Source organism: Colius striatus, chromosome 17, assembly GCF_028858725.1.
Source record: "Colius striatus isolate bColStr4 chromosome 17, bColStr4.1.hap1, whole genome shotgun sequence".
In the NCBI taxonomy this organism is placed as follows: domain Eukaryota; kingdom Metazoa; phylum Chordata; class Aves; order Coliiformes; family Coliidae; genus Colius; species Colius striatus.
Genome location: NC_084775.1, coordinates 8,144,006 through 8,159,892, shown reverse-complemented (window position 1 = coordinate 8,159,892; position 15,887 = coordinate 8,144,006). Strand labels below are relative to the sequence as shown.

Here is a 15,887-nt window from a genome sequence, read left to right as displayed (position 1 = left end):
CCCACGTGCCGCCTTCCGCCCTCACACGAAATGGCGGCGCGGGCGGCGCGCGGCACGCTGGGAGGGGCGGGCGGGGCGTAGAGCCCCGTCAGGCCCGAGCGGTGCGGCCCGTTCCGCCCCGGCCCGTTCCGGCCCTGCCCGCGCCTCGCCCGGCCTGCAGCAGCTCGAGCGCTGCCGCTCCGCGCCGCCGCTGCCATGGTGAGGCCCAGGGGGCGACTGTGGGAAATGCCGAGTCACGGCGGGCGGAGGGGCCCCGCGTTTCCTCAGCGGCTGCGGCGCTTCCCCCGCCCGCTCAGCCCGGTGTCGGAGCGGGGCCGGGGGCGGGCGGGCGGCAGCTGCGACGGTTTCCAAGCCGGGGTCCGCTCGGCCGGCCCGAGGCGTTGAGGCCGCGCTGCCGCCCCGCCGGAGCCCGTTCGGCTCCCGAACGCAGCTGTAGCCAAACTCGGGAGACTTTAGCGGGCGCCGCGACCCCTCTGTGCGCCGTACATACTGATTAATACATTCTCTTCTCTTTGTGTTTTGTGTTGGGTTTTTTTCTTCCTTCTAGTTCTCATTTAATATGTTCGATCACCCCATCCCGCGGGTTTTCCAGAACCGCTTCTCAACCCAGTATCGCTGCTTCTCGGTATCCATGCTTGCCGGACCTAATGACAGGTCAGATGTGGAGAAAGGCGGGAAGAGTATGTGCATGTTTTATTTTGACTCATAACCTGTCGGAAGAGTGTTTGGGGGATAATGTCAAGTAGTACAGGTTTTGGCCAAGACTGCAGAAACAGCACGGGGACGTACTGCTGGCTGTGTGGCCGGAGCGAGAAAAACAGCCGGGGTGGGGCTTTAAGAGGAAGGAGGAGGAGTTTATGGCGTTAGTATGTAATTAAAACAACTTGCCGAGTGAGTCCTGGTTTATGAGCATTGGAAGAAGCATTCTTCTTTTTTTAAAGTCTCTTGTTAAAACATTAGGCCTATTATGAACTATGGAAATTTAAAATTTAAGGACTTTTTTTTCCCCCTCCAAGTTGTACCTCTCTTAGATTGAACAGAGACTGGGTCAGATTAATTTTCAGGCTGTCAGACTAACGCTATGTTGTTTTGTGCTGGCATTGATTTAAGAGTACCTATAAACCCAAAGAAAAAAAAATAGGAAACATTTTCTTTAGTAGCAGATATTGTAAAACTTTGTGTCTTTTTTTTTTTCCTGAGTAAATTCTTCTAAAGCTCCCTGCTAGCAGGTCAGTTTGCCATTACTGCTTCAGCTGTAACCTCTGGCTGAAAAAAAAGGAATTTGCAGATTTTAGAATCTCGTTTTTGTAGAGGAGAGAAAGGAGTGGTAAAATGGTATGTTATGTACTCTTTGCACAGTCATACTTTCCCTAATCTTACATTTTTATTCATTTCTGCAGTAATTATGCCACCATCAGCTTTGGATCAACTCAGTAAGTTAATAATTTATTCTGGAACAACAACATCAGAAATATCAGTAAATGCCTAAACAAATACCACAATGTTTTGGTTATCTATTAAAATCTGACTTCAAAAATGTATTTTGTCTGTTAGAATTAATGAAGCTTGTCTGTCTTCAAATACCTCTGAAGTGCTGGGCTTGAAGCATGAATCAATATTTATTTGTTAATAGCATATTCAGGATAATGATTGCAGTTAATCTAAGTAAATTCTTAACCTCAGTCTGCTTGTTGTTTGGAGGAAAACTTATTTTAAAGTCAAAATAAGTGATACTTAACATTGAAATTGGGGGAAAAAGGTAGATGAATGAATAGTATAAATGGTCTTTATTGACCTTTTTAACTAGGAGGTCTCTCACTGCCCCCCCAGGTTTTGACTTTAATAGAATTTCTTTGAGAAATTAGCCTGGTCAGGATTTAGTTTTGTAATAATGCTGTGTAATAATCCTGTCCTATAGTCTGGCCCATTCTCTTGCTATTGTTCAATCTCTGAAAGCATCAGAAATATGTTGGTGGCTTTTAACAAGCAAAATTCTTTTCTCACCAGGTCGACTTAATATTACGTACCCAATGCTGTTTAAGCTGACCAATAAAAATTCAGACCGAATGACACACTGTGGAGTGCTTGAATTTGTGGCTGATGAGGGCATATGTTACCTTCCACACTGGGTGAGTTGTCTCATGTTGAACTGTCAAAACCTGAAGAGTAGGGTTAGTGAGTTGCCAGTTTAATATTAAAGAAGTGGAGTGTTTCCTTGTCATCTTCCTACAACAGCTTTCAGTCACAGCTCAGGTTTCCCTCCATGAGAGTTTAATTAAGTAAACAAAGCAGACTGGTTTTTAAGATGCCCCTGGCTGTTCTTCCTGAAATTGAACCATGGTAAACTGATGCATCTCAAGGAAGATGATGGCCCCAGCAGAAACAGGGATGTGTGAGGAAAGTAAATTAAATGTGAGGAAAGAAAACTAAAAACATCAGTCATGTTGATAGTGGCTTGTACCTTTGTGTTTATTCTTGCAGATGATGCAGAACTTGCTGCTGGAAGAGGGAGGCCTGGTGCAAGTGGAGAGTGTTAATCTTCAAGTTGCTACTTACTCAAAATTCCAGCCACAGAGTCCAGATTTTCTTGACATCACCAATCCCAAAGCTGTGTATCCTTGTTGTTCAAGTATGGAGCAGGGAACAGAAGTTTTCCCCCAGGTTGGAATGATGAAGCAGAGCTCTTGCAGTAGTAGTACTCCTGAAAACAAAACAAAAAGATGGAGAACTTACGTACAGAGGTGTTGCCAAATGCTGGCACAAAGTGTAGCCTGGAGTGAAGCACCGTGAGCTTTGGCTTAAACCCCGATAAATGTGAGTGTCCTATAGAAAAACTTGTACAGCCCAGTGCTTACAGAAAGGCTGTCTACAGTACTGGTGGCTTTTAAACCACCTTTGAGAGACCAGGCATCAGAGTTTTATAATCTAGAATCTTTAAAGCTTTGATGTTGCAATGAAAACAAACATTTCATCTTAACATCCTCCAAAGATTAGAAAATGCATTGAGAAACTTTGCCTGTCTGACTACTGGGGATGTTATTGCCATCAACTACAATGAAAAGGTACCGTATACAACACCAGTCCACACAAGTTTTGTTTGGGTGCCATTAATTGAAGGAAATAAATTCTGCTCCCTATAAAAATGTCCAGTGTGTTTCAGTACATTGTAAACACATAAGTGTTTGACTACATCTTGTGAATAGATTTTACAGATGAGTGTTTTTGGCAACAGATAGGCCTGGGGTTGTAGTCTGCTGTCAGTTGTTGAATGGTACTAAAGTAATGCAGAGTTGTGCAGTACTGTTGAGAAGTAATTCGAGGCGGTAAATGTCACAGTCACTTCTCTACTGGGGAAAAAAGAGTCACCTGAGCTGCTGTTCAGGCTGTCTTTTGACTCGTGAGGAAATAAATATTTGTGCTGCTGATGTTATTATGTGTTCCTTTTCAATTTTAGCCTAAGTTTGTAATTTACTTTAAAAAATGCAGATTAAGGTACAGTAACAGTGCAGCAAAGCACAATAAAAGGTGTGTTCTCTAGCTCCAGCATATAACAGTCTTCAATCTAGGTTAAACATCTTGGCTTTCATGGTCTGTAGACACCCTGCAGTATCCAGTTTTCAGCTTAAGGAGCACTTAGTTTTCTTGAGCTATCTGAAGGGAAAAGTTTCTCTGTGCTTTTCTTATATGTAAGTTAGCTCTTTCCTGTGCAGTATTAAAATATGAATTGCTGTTTCAGATCTATGAGCTTCGGGTAATGGAGACCAAACCGGATAAGGCTGTGTCCATCATAGAGTGTGATATGAATGTAAGTTAAAGCTGACATGGAAAGTCTGCTTTTACTGTGTCCTCCCAAAAGCAGAGGGCATCTCCTTCAGTGATAGCACTGCACACCAAGCATCTCTGCTGCTGCAGGAAAGGTAAAATTAGATGGGATAGGGAAGATTGCTCATATGAGATACCCCACGTACCTTTGTAACCACATTTGTGGTCCTGAGCTGCACTTGATGTGCCATCAGGTGACTGTAGTGCCTAGAATTTCATGTTGAGATTTAACGTGTCTTATAATGCAAGTTTATTTAATAGCCTTGTCTTGATTCAAACTCAAGTAATACTGTGGGGTGCTACTTTACTGCTCTGTTTCAATTACATGCTAAGACTCATTCCTGGGAGGCTTAGGCTTTTTAGTTTTGAGTTTAAAATGTTTAACAAGCAAACCTCAGTTCTTTCTTGATCAAAATAGAGTGATGGTGGAGTTGGGTTTTGAGGAATAGAAGTATAAAGCTTATAATTAAAAGAAAAATATCAATCCTGCTTATTTTGATGCTTCTTGTGTAAATAGGTGGATTTTGATGCTCCTTTGGGATACAAAGAACCTGAAAGAAGTACACAACATGAAGAGACCACGGTAAGTTAACAGCTTCTGTTCTTCAAAAATGCAAAGACTAAACTTTACTTAGCTGGTGCTTTTGCTTGTGTCACTTAGGAAATGTTTTTTTGCCAACTGTTGATTTTGGAAATGAGTTACTCCCAAGTTTTGTTTGGTCAGAAATAGGTGGAATTGTTTTCACATGTTCTGTGGATCATGACATGAACACAATGAAGTCACTGTTTTTTTCCCCTCACAGGATGTTGAGGCAGACCATAGTGGATATGTGAGTGACATAGGATTTCGTGTAAGTCCCTTATTTCTGTTGTTTTCTGAATGTTGTTAAACAGTGAGGGAAAGTTGTTCCGAACAACTGCAAAATCCTATTACCTGTTCTTAGAGGTGCTCATCACTTACTGCAGGTATCTGTGGGGGTGTTGTGGTGCCTACAGCCAGCAGCAATAAGACTTGCTGGCCTTGTAAAGATGCTTTGTAAATGGGAGACTGAAACATACTCCTACATCCAGGGTTCATCAGCTTAGATGTAGCAAAAAGAAACATGCTCAATCAAATAAATATGATAGTAAGATGTTACAGGCAATAGTACCCCTGTGCAGCATGCTTTCAAATACAAGATGGGATCAGTTAAACTTGTTATGTGTGTGTGTAGGCATTCTCTGGTTCTGGGAACAGACTGGATGGCAAGAAGAAAGGTGTTGAGCCTAGTCCATCTCCAATCAAACCAGGAGACATTCGAAGGTACGTTGGTTTCATTCAGTTTCAGCAAGTGAAAGATCGGGGTTTGAGTGGAGTTGTGGATTTTTTTTTCTCTGCTCCTGCAATATAAACAAACTAATTTTGTCATAAGTTTGCAGTTAGAAAATAAACAGTCTAATCTTAAAGACTGTGTCCAGCTTTGGGCTCCCCAGCTCAAGGACCAGGAACTTGAGAGAGTCCAGCACAGGCCACCCAAGATGATGAGGGGACTGGAGCATCTTTCTGATGAGGAAAGGCTGGAGGACCTGGGCCTGTTTAGTCTGGAGAAGAGGAGACTGTGGAGGGATCTCATTAATATTTACAAATATCTAAATAGTGGCTGTCAGGAGGTTGGGGCATCATTTTTTCACTACTGTATCTAGTGACAGGACAAGGAGTAATGGAAAGAAGCTGGTGCACAAAAAGTTCCATTTAAACTGTGAGTGTTAGGGAGTCCTGGCACAGGCTGCCCAGGGAGAGTGTGGAGGCTTCTTCTCTGGAGGTCTTCAAAACCCGCCTTGATGCGTTTCTATGTGACCTGATCTAGGTGGACCTGCTTTGGCAGGGGGATGAACTAGAGGTCCCTTCCAACCCCTACCATTCTGTGATTCTATACCTGCCTTCAGAAAACAATTCAGTGGTTTCACTCTAGACTTAATGAAAATGTGCAGGCAGTGTTGGTATGATACTGACAGAGAAAAAAAATGTCTCAATGTGTTCAGTTGGATTGCAGGTATAAAGCTTCTTCCGTAATGACTTTATGCTTCTTTTCCAGAGGAATCCCCAACTATGACTTCAAGATTGGCAGAATCACATTCATTAGAAACTCACGGCCACTGGTTAAGAAAGTTGAAGAGGTAACTAAAGTTGGATCCTTCACAGTTTTGCACAGTTAGAACATAAGAACTACTGTCTAAATTTGCAATTTCTCTCTTGATTTCTTACCACTTGCTTTGCTTAAAAAGTGGTTTGGGTTAGGTGAAAGCAGCCTCTGATGTCCTTGCTTGCTGATGGAAAGAGACCGGGTTGGTACAAGTTTCATAAGGCAGTATCTACTTGTTTCAGGTGTCTGAAAGGTCACTGAAATGCTCCTACTTCATTTTCAGAAGGAAAGTGGTTATTGTGTAGATTAAGGATGTGAAATGTCTACACTCAGTTGCTGCTCTGATGGAATATTCTTTCTAACGATCGTTTTATCACACACAGGCAGTGAGCAAAGAGGTAACAACTTTCCCTCCCCTCTTTTTCCAGGACGAGTCTGGAAGCCGGTTTATTGCCTTTTCAGGAGAGGGCCAGTCTCTGCGCAAAAAAGGAAGAAAGCCCTAAGCTGTGCTGCCTTTAGTCAGCTAGGAGGAAAATAAAGTAACAATTGCAGCATATTGGATCTTAGTTATTGCAGTTGAGAGATCATTTTCCAACACAGGAACACTTACTAGTTTTGGTTTCACAGTTCAAACTGGAGCTGTCAGACTGTCTCAACTTTTGGTTGAAAATTGAGTTTTAAAATGCCAAGAATTTTTGTATGTGTTGTGGAAAGTAGATCCTGGATAAACCTGTGGAGTAAAACCAACAAGGTCTACCTTACTAAAAGGTCTGGTTCTTAGACTACATCCTGCTCTCTTACATCCTGAGTGATCATGGTCTCATGTTGCTCCGTGCTTGGTATTTTCCTCTCTCTATATACATTTTGCCACAATTATAGGTCAGGTTTTTGATGTGGTGAAATGAAGGCTAACACTTTGGTGTGTAGGACTTTTGTGCAAGGAGTCTCTCGGATCTTAGCTTCAGGTGTTGGGTTGTAAGTCATTCTAAGCAATCTCCCTGTAATTGCTTTTTAGATTTATAATAACATGCCTTTTTAATAGTTCAGATATGCTAACTTTCAGTAGCAATCTAATGGCACCTGTAGGGAGGTTCATCTGGGGCTGGAGAGGGAGTCTAGAGCTCCAGCATCCTGTGTTTGGGCCTGGCTGCATCACCTGTGCATCCCTTCGAGGGCTGGCGTGTCGTGACGGAGCCTCGGGAGGGGTAACGGGGGCCCACCCCCCGGCTCCCGCCGGGAAGGCAAGTAAAGGTTCCTTGGTAACCAGCCTGTGTCCCTGGTGTGGTGATTTCGGAGAACAAAGCGGAGCCGAGCGGCCGCTTCCCGAGACCCCCGGCAGCGCCTGCCCGGGACAGCGCGGGTGGGGGGCGGTGTCGCGTGCTCCCGCCCCTCTCTGGGCAGCCATTGGCTCCTGGGCTCGGGGGCGGGGCTACGCGGCCAGGCAGACGCTTTGTGTCGGCCATCGCCATTGGTCGGCCCCGTGTGTGTCGTCGCAAAGCAGGGCGGGGATTGGCGGCGGCGGGGCAGCATGGCGGGCGGCGGCAGCTGGCGGGTGAGCGGGAGTGGCGGGCGGGCGGGGTGCGCCGAGCCGCGCAGCTGGCTCTGCTCAGCGCGGCGTCTCTCTGCGCCCACAGCCGCCGCGGTCCTGCGAGGACTACTGGTGGGAGTGGAAGCACTGCCGCGGGCTGCAGCACGCCTTCCACCACTACTACACGTACGGGGAGCTGCCGGCCTGCGACCGCTGGCGGGACGACTACGAGGCGTGTCGCGCCTGGGAGAGGGGCTGCGCCGCCGCCGCGCAGGTACCGCCCGCCCCTTCCCTCCCCGGCAGCGAGCAGCGACCGCTGCCCCCCCGCTGGCTCCCGCAGGCTCACGTAGGCTACTGCTGGCAGCAGAGATAAACCCCGCAGCCGCCTGCGGGCGAGCGCGGTTGGATGGGAGGGGCGGAGCGGGCGAAATGGTCTCAGCAGCCAGCGGGACTATTTTCAGTGTTCGACTGTAAAAGCTCTTGATTTCAGTTATTCTGACATTCCCTTCCTAACAGAAAAAGCTGCTACATAACAGACAAAAAAATATTCCTGGGTTGTCCTGAAATGCTGCTGGCTACAGCTCCACAAATGCTGAAAGACGAGAGCTATTCATCACAGGCTGTAGTGAAACTCGCGCTTTCAGCCACCTTGGACAACTTCTGGCAGGGAGGGTAGCCAATCATACCAAATAAATGGTATTTTATTTCGTGATGGAAGAGTCAGCAAAATGTAAACATGTCGTAGTTAAAAGCCAGCATCCTGGCTTAGATACCATTTGGCACTTTTATTTAAGCATGATAAATTTTGCGTCCTCATTTTATCTCAAATAGTGCAAGAAATAGGAAATAAGCCCTGTAAGACTGCAAGAACCAGCACTGTTGTAGTATTTTTTTTTTTTTCCCTTTGTATTTCAGGAAGCTTTGTGCAAGAGTGAAAGAGCTCGAGTTATGGAAAAACAGAAATATGCTCCAGTGTGGACATTCAGGAAGAGCCCACCGCCTGACTGGTATCTTCCACTTGACCAAGACAAACCAAATTAGCAAGACCCTTTTGCTGTGTTTGGTCAGTAACGTAATACACAGTGCACAAATATAATGGGTTGTTTTGGTTTTTTCTTATCTTAAAATTGTACAGCTGTAGCTCTGCCTTGCAGTACTTTAGTGCTCTTTCAAAAATACTGGGAGTTTATTCAAACATCCAGGAAGAACTAATTTGGTGCCTAATTTGATCATAGTCTCTTACACTGTCTTGCATTTTAGGATTTCATCTCAGCAACGCATCAGGCAACTCCCAAACTAGTGCATCTATGATCTAGCTCCTCTTGCTCGACAAGGACCTCTTCCCCTGCCAGCTGGTGTTGCGCACTTTTGGAACAAGGTACCCACCCCACACCTGCCAGATGGGAAAACAAAAACAAGCTGGGACTCCTCCCTGCCAGTTCAGGACAATCACAACCACTGACATTTAAAAAGCATTTTTCAGATTCATGACTGTCATAGGTTAAAAGCTTCTTACCCACTGGGATGATGTTGCAGGCCCTGAAACTGCAGCCCTGTCCCTTTGTGGAACTGCTCTCCAATGGTGGTGTGTTGACAGTGGTATTCAAAATTACTACAAAAATAAAGGTTTAAAATGAATGTGTTTTGTTTTAGGGCAAATACCTAGAAACTTAGTTACAAATTACAAGAGCAACATTGCAGTAGTGAAGCAAAAATATGCACAAACTTTATTTTGGCTTTGTCACAGAATGTTTTCCATCCCTTTACCCTCTGCAAAAGTACTTCAGTGGAGTCAGAAAACAAAGAGTCAACTGCTGCCTCCCTTATAGTGCAGACTCTGATGTGACGACTGTGACAATCTCTCCTCAGAGCATAGGAATCTTCCAAGTTATGGCTCATGCAGAACAAAAAACTGCTGCTTGGGAGTGAATGGATGGATGGATGAATGAGACATAAACCCCAAAAAGATACAATACTGTGTGAAATGCCAATTCTTTGTCTTGTTCTAACATGGCACAAGTGTAAGGTAGTGTAGTTTTGTTGGGTGCCTTGTTACCTAGATAACCTCAAACAGATACTTCATTAATGTGGTTTTTTTTCCCAGTCCCACACCTAGAGAATTTTAACCTGCAAAAGAAATTGTTTATTCTTACTCCTTTCTTTCCTCCTTCAGTCGGCTGAGTAGCTCATGCCAAGGAACCACACCTCCCTCACTGGGTATAGACCTTGGTGATATCAACGCATTTTCCTTCAGGAGGATCGTAGCCAGGAAGGGGTGGGGTATAGTTAGGTCCTTCTCTCTCAAAGGGGAAAAGCCCCTCATCTCTCTTGATTGCTGCCTGGTACAGCTCCTCGGATTCAAGGCGCAGCTCCTTCAGTGCCTCTTGTTGAGCTTTCACAAGGGTCTGAATTGCTTGTTTTTCTGCCAAATCTTGTTTCTGCTTAAACAAAGACCACTTTTTCAGAAGTAAAACTCTTCTTTCAGTCTCCTCAAATGACAGAGGGGGAAGACTTCGCACCCTGATAAAGAGTAAGGTAATATTGTAATAGATAAATAGTCTGCATCCCAAATAGCAAATTCAAACACAGAAACCCCTCCACCAACCAAACCACCCCCCCTCCCGACTGCATTTCATTCACGCCATGTCTCTCAGGTTTTCCACAGGAAACTCATGTTACTCTTTTTTCACTGCTCTTAGCAGAAGCAAGATTTTGCTTTCCACGTTTTCATCCTGTTTGAAGTAGGTAAGATTTTGCACTAAGACTGGTGTTAGACCGCAGCTATGCAGAGAAAGAAAATTGTAATAGTGTATCTACCATGAATACAAGCACAGGGTGACAATGTCTCACCTGTTGCTCTCGGAGTACTTGAGTGGCGGCACAAAATCCTCAATTGGGACCAGTTCTGGGGCAGCCTTTTCCAACTTTTTAATCTTCTTTTTCATACGATCCTTCTGTGCTTGCTCTCGCCTCACATCCACTTTCTTCTTCTTCTTTGGTTGTGCTCTAAAACAGAAATAATTCCGTGAATGAAAGAAGATATTTTATCATTTAGTTCCACACCAGCAACTTTCACTTCTGCTTTACTTTTCTAAGGACTATTTCTTCCCATTGCTTAATCTAGTCCCTCATAGAAGTTACAGCCATTAGCTTTATTCAAGTAATCTAATTTCCAGGAGTCACTAATATGTCTCGTGAGATTTTCTTCTCTCTGATGGTACCTAAGGAACTACCAGGATATTCTATATCTAGTTGCATCCACACAACACATGGGTACCAAAATGTAATGTCTATGTTGGTATGGGCTGTCTAGGATGCCACATCATACTGAAGTATTTTGGGTTCAGCTGAGCTAGAATTTCCCTTGTTGCATAAAAAGGAATTCTGGAGCACAGGTGAAATGTGCACATCTCCACCTTCTGTGGCCAGGGAAACAAACACACCCCCACAGAAGTGTAAAGCGGCAACTGTAGAGGTACTGCTAAACTTTCCCCAAGAAGCCAACAGTTCATAACTACTTTTATATATAGTGACTTAAAAGCAAACGTCAATAGTTAAAAGTGAATTTGGGCCTGGGAAATCCTGTGTTGCCCTCAGGATGCCCTTCTGTGTAACTCTATGGAAGTTACTCTCACCTCACAGGGAGTGATGCCCTCAGCCCCAGCAGGGAAGTCTGCCAGTGGCTTTCTCGGAAGGGACCCACCTGGGGCAGCCAAGAACTGCAAAAGGCAAGGAAACACAAAGCATGAGGAGAAATTTACTTTGATAACACTGATTCTGCACAACACAAGAGCTATTTATCAGTCATGAACTACAGTGATGACTTCAGAGTCATATCTGGCTGTATAATTCATGACCTTATGCAGTGCCTGCCCAAAGGTCATAACCTCTAACTGATCAGCAGGAGAGCTGAATGCAAACTTCGGGCTGTTTGGTGGTGTGAATCCACTGGACGACAAGTCAGGCTGATACGTTTTTTAAGTCTATGAGTAGGTTAAATGCATTTTATTCTTAAGCGCTGCCACCGGCCTCTTTGAAGTGCTGATTTTGGAAAGAGAAAACTGCCTCCGTTCAAGTTCGGAGGAGAGAGCTGCCCTTTCTCACACGTGTCCACGAGAGAGAGGCCCGGCGCAGGCCCGCGCCCCGCGGTACGGTCCAGGCCTCGCACACTGCACACCGCAGCCGCTCCGGGCCCCGGGACAGAAAGGCAGGAGCCCCGAGCGAGGCGTGTTCCGCTGGGCTCCCTCCCCGCGTGACGGGGGCAAAGATGATCGCAACGGCCGCACCCGGAGGGCCGCTCCCGCCCGGCTCCCCGCCCTACCTGAGGCGGGCTCCGCCGGGCGCGGCCCATGCCCCGCACAGCCCGCGGCCGCTCCGGGCCGCCGCCGCCAACATGGGTCCCTCACGGTGCCAGCAGTGCGCTGGGACTCCCCGCCGGCCGAGCTCCGGCTCCCACGGCCCCTGTTCCGGTTTACAAACGTTCCGTACCCTGTGCTGCGAGGCCTGAGGGACGGGACGGCCCGGCCCCGCCCCGCCCCGCCGCGCTCCGCCCTGCCGCCATCACTCCGCGCCGGTCCGCCCGGCAGGGGGCGCACGGCCGCCCGCTCCCGCCCGCCCTGGAGGCGGGGCGGCGGCGCCTCGCGGGATCTCGCCCCCCGCCGGCCGAGGCGGGGGAACGCCGGTGCTTGGGGGCGGCTGTTTCCCGCCGGGCCGGTTAGGCGGTTGCCAGGCGCCGAGTTCCGGCGTTGCCGGGAGCCGCCGGGAGCCGAGCGGGGGATGCGGCGGGGCGGCGGCGGCTGCGGCACGGGCGGCGCCGGGGCATGGAGCGGCGCTGAGGTGGCTCCGGCCGGCGGGGGCGGCGGGCAGCGCGGCGCACGGCGGGGGCCCATGGTGGCCGGCGGCCGCTGAGCTCCGCCGCTCGCTCGGCCCGCGGAGACAGCCCGGGCGGAGCCGCCCTGGGGTCCCGAGGGCGGAGGCCGGCGGGGGCCCCGGGCGGGAAACAATGAAGCTCCTGAAGCCGACCTGGGTCAACCACAATGGTGAGGGCCGGCCTGCCGCGCCGCCGGGCAGCAGGTGCCGCGGGGCCGGGGCGGGCAGGTGCGGCGGGGTGACTGGCGCGGGGGTCGGCCCGGGGCGCGGCCGAGGCCGGGGCGCGGCACACGTGTAGGGCGAGTTGCAGCGCGGGCGGGGGGCGGCCGGTGAGGAGCTGGGGCCGTTTGCAGCAGCCAGCCCCTGGCAGCGTGAGGGGCGGCCGCGGCGTGCTCGGGGCCCCGCCGCCCCGGGGAAGCGCGGGCGCGTCCGCGGGGCAGGTGCCGCGAGGCGGGCGGCCGTGGGAGCGCGGAGCTACAAGTTCCGTCCCCGGGGGTCCCGTAGGGCTCGTGCGGAGGCCGTGGGCTGCGAGGGGGGATGGAGGTGCGAAAACGAAACTGGGTTTTCTAGAGGTGTGATTTGCACCGTGCGGAGCTTGGCCGGCGAGTGGGCTCGGCCAGGGCCCGTCCTCCAGAAGATGGCTGAAGGGTGCCGGGCCAGCGGCCGCCGGAGCCGTGTCGGTAGCACAGCGTGTGTTTGCTGAGGGGGAAGCAGGGACACAGCTAGCTCCGGGCTTTACAGGGAGGAGTGAAGTGCTGTTAGCTGAAGACTGAACTGCTAATACCTCCCAGGCACGACTCTCGGGCAACTTCGTGCTGGAGGGAGAGATAGTTTGAATCAAGTATAGTCTGTACAAAAAAGAGAGGAGGCTTCCATGCAGCGGCCGAGGTCCCCCGTGGGGTATGTGTCAGCCCAGCGCCCCTGGCCGCGGTTACTCAGTCAACTCCAGCAAAGTCCGGTGGTAGAGTCCCCAAATGCAGTAAAGCTTTATCGCTGGTGGTTTCTGCTGTTCTTGACCACGAGGAGAAAGGTTTCTCAGGTAGTACTTTCAGAACAACTTCCTGAATTTATGTAGTATGGTGTCTGCTCCTCCTCTGGTGATTTTTGTGGAGGTTTTATGTGCTAAAGCACTTTCAGAATGAAGTGTTGATATTGACAGAAAGCTTTATACCTCCCTACTGTGGTGAGTACAGGGTAGCATCAATGTTATATATTTACACTGCTTATGGTGAGTTTCCAGAGTGATGCCTGTACTGCTCCCGAGGAAGCAGTGAGAAGAAATCTCATGTGAAGAGCTTACTTCTGTTTATGCAAGTGCTGAAATTCCTGGGTCCAACTGTCTTTCAACTGCAAGTTGTATATCCTAGTATAAATTATCAATAGTTGGGCTCATCTGGCTGTTTGGTACATAGAGTATGACCAAGCAGGAGACCAGCTTACTCAAGATGGAAAAGTGTGCTTTGAGTTAAAAACCACAGATGCAGCTTTACAGCTGCCTATCTGTGTATGTTGTGTTCTTTATAATCATGCTGTAGATTTTAAGAACAGTAGTTTAAGCCTTGAGTTGCAATTTGTGTGCATCTTTACTACTCTCCAGGGGCCACATAGTAAGCAGATGGACCTAACCTTTTAACAAAAGGTTGAAGGGATCTGAAAAAAAGGTGGAAGTACTTTGAGGTGGTTTTTTTTCTACATTTCTGCCTGGTTAATCTAAACAAATATGTCATTTACATCTTAATCTCTGTGGGCAGACTGTTCTGTGTCGCTCTGGATCTTCAGTGCATGCAAACTTATGAGCAATAAAGACTTTTGGCCTGAATCTTCTCAGATCATGGAGTTTAGACCTGTAATTTCTTTCTCAATGTCTTTAAGGGTACATCTTTTGGTATGGGTACATATTTGAAATCTGTAGCCTTTTAAAATGTGTCTAACCATTCAAGTAAACAGTCTTCAGCCAAGCAGTTTGCAGTGAGGCTCCGTTTATAAAGCCCTGTGATACTTTGCACTGTGGATAATGCACTACACAGGCCCTCAATAATGACAAATTTGATGCCTGTCCTGCTGGGATGATTTTGAGCAAATCACTTTGTCATAGCTTTACCACCAAAACTGATGTTCATCACTGGCTTCATTTGTAAAATGCTGTAAGGTCTGTTAAGGTATACAGGACTAGATAATATTCACATGTGCTTATCCTTGGGGCAAGGAGTGCAGGATAAAAACTGGTGAGTTTAGTTGTCCTCTTTTCACGTACCCGGGTTCTGGATACTGCAGGCGCTGTTGCATGCAAGTAGTTTCCATCACTCTTATAGCCCTACCTATTTACTGTGAAATCTCTCCAGAAGCAGGGTAAAGATAGTTTCAACTGTGTCTACTGGAGACTCATTGTGGTAATTTTTAGTCCTTTGGTTTCCTCCATGGGCACAAGAGGCTACTTTGCTGTTGTTGGTTTTTGAGTGAGAGTCCTGAGAGCAAGACTAGCTCTTCCACACAGGGAGATGCTGTAATTCTAGCCTTACCTATTCCCATTCAGTTTTGGGATTTGTACTTTAGTGCATGGATTAGAATGGGTTTAATGGTGCTCACAGACATACATTCTCCACAAGATAATAGGAGGTAGTGGTGTAGCTGGGAAATTCGGTCCACTTGGGAATCGTGTGCTGCTCAGCTGAGATGTGCATTGACGGTAAAAACACTTAAACACATTCTGACTCTACAGACTTTTGTCTTGGAGTTCTTAATGTCGCTCTATCTGAGTGCTTATTGGAAATTATTCTTCTTCAGATGCATTTGCTGTAATCTTTTCACACTCTTAATGTGTGTTTGTTAGACTGTGCATTAAATTCTCATTGTTGTCCTCTTCCATGTTTCTTTGACTTAGAGCAAGGAGGAATACCGAAAAGTGCAGTCTAATGGTGGGGACAGGAACAGATTACTGTAGGATACAGATGATGTGGTTTCTCCTTTGCAGTTTTCCACTCAGAACCTCTATAAAGATGTCACACATCCAACAGTTGTATATCCATGTTTGGCATACGGGGGTTTGAGAGCCTTGGTACTTAACAATGGCCGATGCAGGCAAACAGAGCCCTATCGGAAAGGAGGCCCCTTACTATCCCCAGAAACCTCTGCAAACCCCAAGGTGCTTTTCATGGATAACAACTGGTAGAAACTGGAGCCTGCTTTTGTTTAAATGTAGGCATGGAGTTCATTATCTCTCCAAGCTGTAATGGTGGAATGTAAATATTTGAATTGATTCATGATTCATATTGGATGTTACACATCAGATTGTGATAGACTCAGTGTGGTAGAAACCCACATAGAATTGACTTTATATTTCATTGGTTATTGCCTGAAGTTAAATGACAACCAAAAATGTTGGAATATTTAAAATTACCTTTTTTCTTTTCTTCATCTGGTATATTTTTTTAAAGATGGGACCTTCTCCTTGGGTTTGAATTGTCTATCTTGGAACTTTTTGTTCTAAACTCATTTAATTATCAGTGGTGTTTAAGTACATAATCAGTATTTGAGTTCTTTAAACA

At 47.2% G+C, this 15,887-nt stretch overlaps 4 protein-coding genes across 7 annotated transcripts in view; 3 read left to right on the top strand and 1 right to left on the bottom strand.

Moving 5' to 3' along the window:
* The first annotated feature begins 61 nt into the window (after positions 1 to 61).
* On the top strand, positions 62 to 6,501 carry UFD1 (ubiquitin recognition factor in ER associated degradation 1). Of its 2 annotated transcripts, XM_062009558.1 has the most exons (12): positions 62 to 198; positions 548 to 680; positions 1,401 to 1,433; positions 2,008 to 2,129; positions 2,482 to 2,612; positions 2,990 to 3,062; positions 3,737 to 3,805; positions 4,340 to 4,405; positions 4,626 to 4,673; positions 5,037 to 5,125; positions 5,898 to 5,979; positions 6,374 to 6,501. In XM_062009558.1, the coding sequence occupies exons 1-12, from the start codon at positions 196 to 198 to the stop codon at positions 6,446 to 6,448; spliced, it is 924 nt and encodes a 307-aa protein (XP_061865542.1). In that variant the 5' UTR covers positions 62 to 195; the 3' UTR covers positions 6,449 to 6,501. The 2 variants fall into 2 exon arrangements, with proteins under 2 accessions (XP_061865542.1, XP_061865543.1); XM_062009559.1 differs by lacking the exon at positions 62 to 198 and having other exon boundaries at positions 571 to 654.
* Positions 6,502 to 6,801: 300 nt separating this feature from the next.
* Positions 6,802 to 9,111, top strand: C17H22orf39 (chromosome 17 C22orf39 homolog). 2 transcript variants are annotated; one of them, XM_062009561.1, is made up of 4 exons: positions 6,802 to 7,186; positions 7,580 to 7,747; positions 8,389 to 8,536; positions 8,734 to 9,111. In XM_062009561.1, exons 1-3 carry the CDS (start codon positions 6,995 to 6,997, stop codon positions 8,512 to 8,514), a joined length of 486 nt encoding a protein of 161 aa, XP_061865545.1. In that variant the 5' UTR covers positions 6,802 to 6,994; the 3' UTR covers positions 8,515 to 8,536; positions 8,734 to 9,111. The 2 variants fall into 2 exon arrangements, with proteins under 2 accessions (XP_061865545.1, XP_061865546.1); XM_062009562.1 differs by lacking the exon at positions 6,802 to 7,186 and adding an exon at positions 7,408 to 7,497.
* A 66-nt stretch (positions 9,112 to 9,177) lies between these two features.
* MRPL40 (mitochondrial ribosomal protein L40) lies at positions 9,178 to 11,994 on the bottom strand. The gene is made up of 4 exons (XM_062009560.1): positions 11,795 to 11,994; positions 11,109 to 11,192; positions 10,324 to 10,479; positions 9,178 to 9,993 (listed from the first exon to the last, which is right to left on the bottom strand). The coding sequence occupies exons 1-4, from the start codon at positions 11,866 to 11,868 to the stop codon at positions 9,684 to 9,686; spliced, it is 624 nt and encodes a 207-aa protein (XP_061865544.1). The 5' UTR covers positions 11,869 to 11,994; the 3' UTR covers positions 9,178 to 9,683.
* A 154-nt stretch (positions 11,995 to 12,148) lies between these two features.
* Positions 12,149 to 15,887, top strand: part of LOC104563855 (protein HIRA) — a 33,548-nt gene continuing 29,809 nt past the window's right edge. Inside the window, exon 1 of one of the 2 annotated variants that reach the window (XM_062010241.1) lies at positions 12,149 to 12,512. In XM_062010241.1, coding sequence (XP_061866225.1) covers positions 12,476 to 12,512 — 37 coding nt within the window. In that variant the 5' untranslated portion in view covers positions 12,149 to 12,475. Of the gene's footprint in view, positions 12,547 to 15,887 lie in introns of both variants that reach the window. The other variant, XM_062010242.1, reaches the window with a different exon arrangement.

Excerpts from the sequence above, each read along its gene's own strand:
- C17H22orf39 (XM_062009561.1), top strand. The coding sequence starts at position 6,995 with ATGCTAACTTTCAGTAGCAATCTAATGGCACCTGTAGGGAGGTTCATC. Across the intron at positions 7,187-7,579 it reads CCCCGGCTCCCGCCGGGAAG|CCGCCGCGGTCCTGCGAGGA; the intron begins GCAAGTAAAGGT and ends CTGCGCCCACAG. Across the intron at positions 7,748-8,388 it reads GCTGCGCCGCCGCCGCGCAG|GAAGCTTTGTGCAAGAGTGA; the intron begins GTACCGCCCGCC and ends TTTGTATTTCAG.
- MRPL40 (XM_062009560.1), bottom strand. The coding sequence starts at position 11,868 with ATGTTGGCGGCGGCGGCCCGGAGCGGCCGCGGGCTGTGCGGGGCATGG. Across the intron at positions 11,193-11,794 it reads CCCGGCGGAGCCCGCCTCAG|TTCTTGGCTGCCCCAGGTGG; the intron begins GTAGGGCGGGGA and ends TGCCTTTTGCAG. Across the intron at positions 9,994-10,323 it reads AAGTACTCCGAGAGCAACAG|GGTGCGAAGTCTTCCCCCTC; the intron begins GTGAGACATTGT and ends ACTCTTTATCAG.
- UFD1 (XM_062009558.1), top strand. Across the intron at positions 681-1,400 it reads TGTGGAGAAAGGCGGGAAGA|TAATTATGCCACCATCAGCT; the intron begins GTATGTGCATGT and ends TCATTTCTGCAG. Across the intron at positions 1,434-2,007 it reads ATCAGCTTTGGATCAACTCA|GTCGACTTAATATTACGTAC; the intron begins GTAAGTTAATAA and ends TTTTCTCACCAG.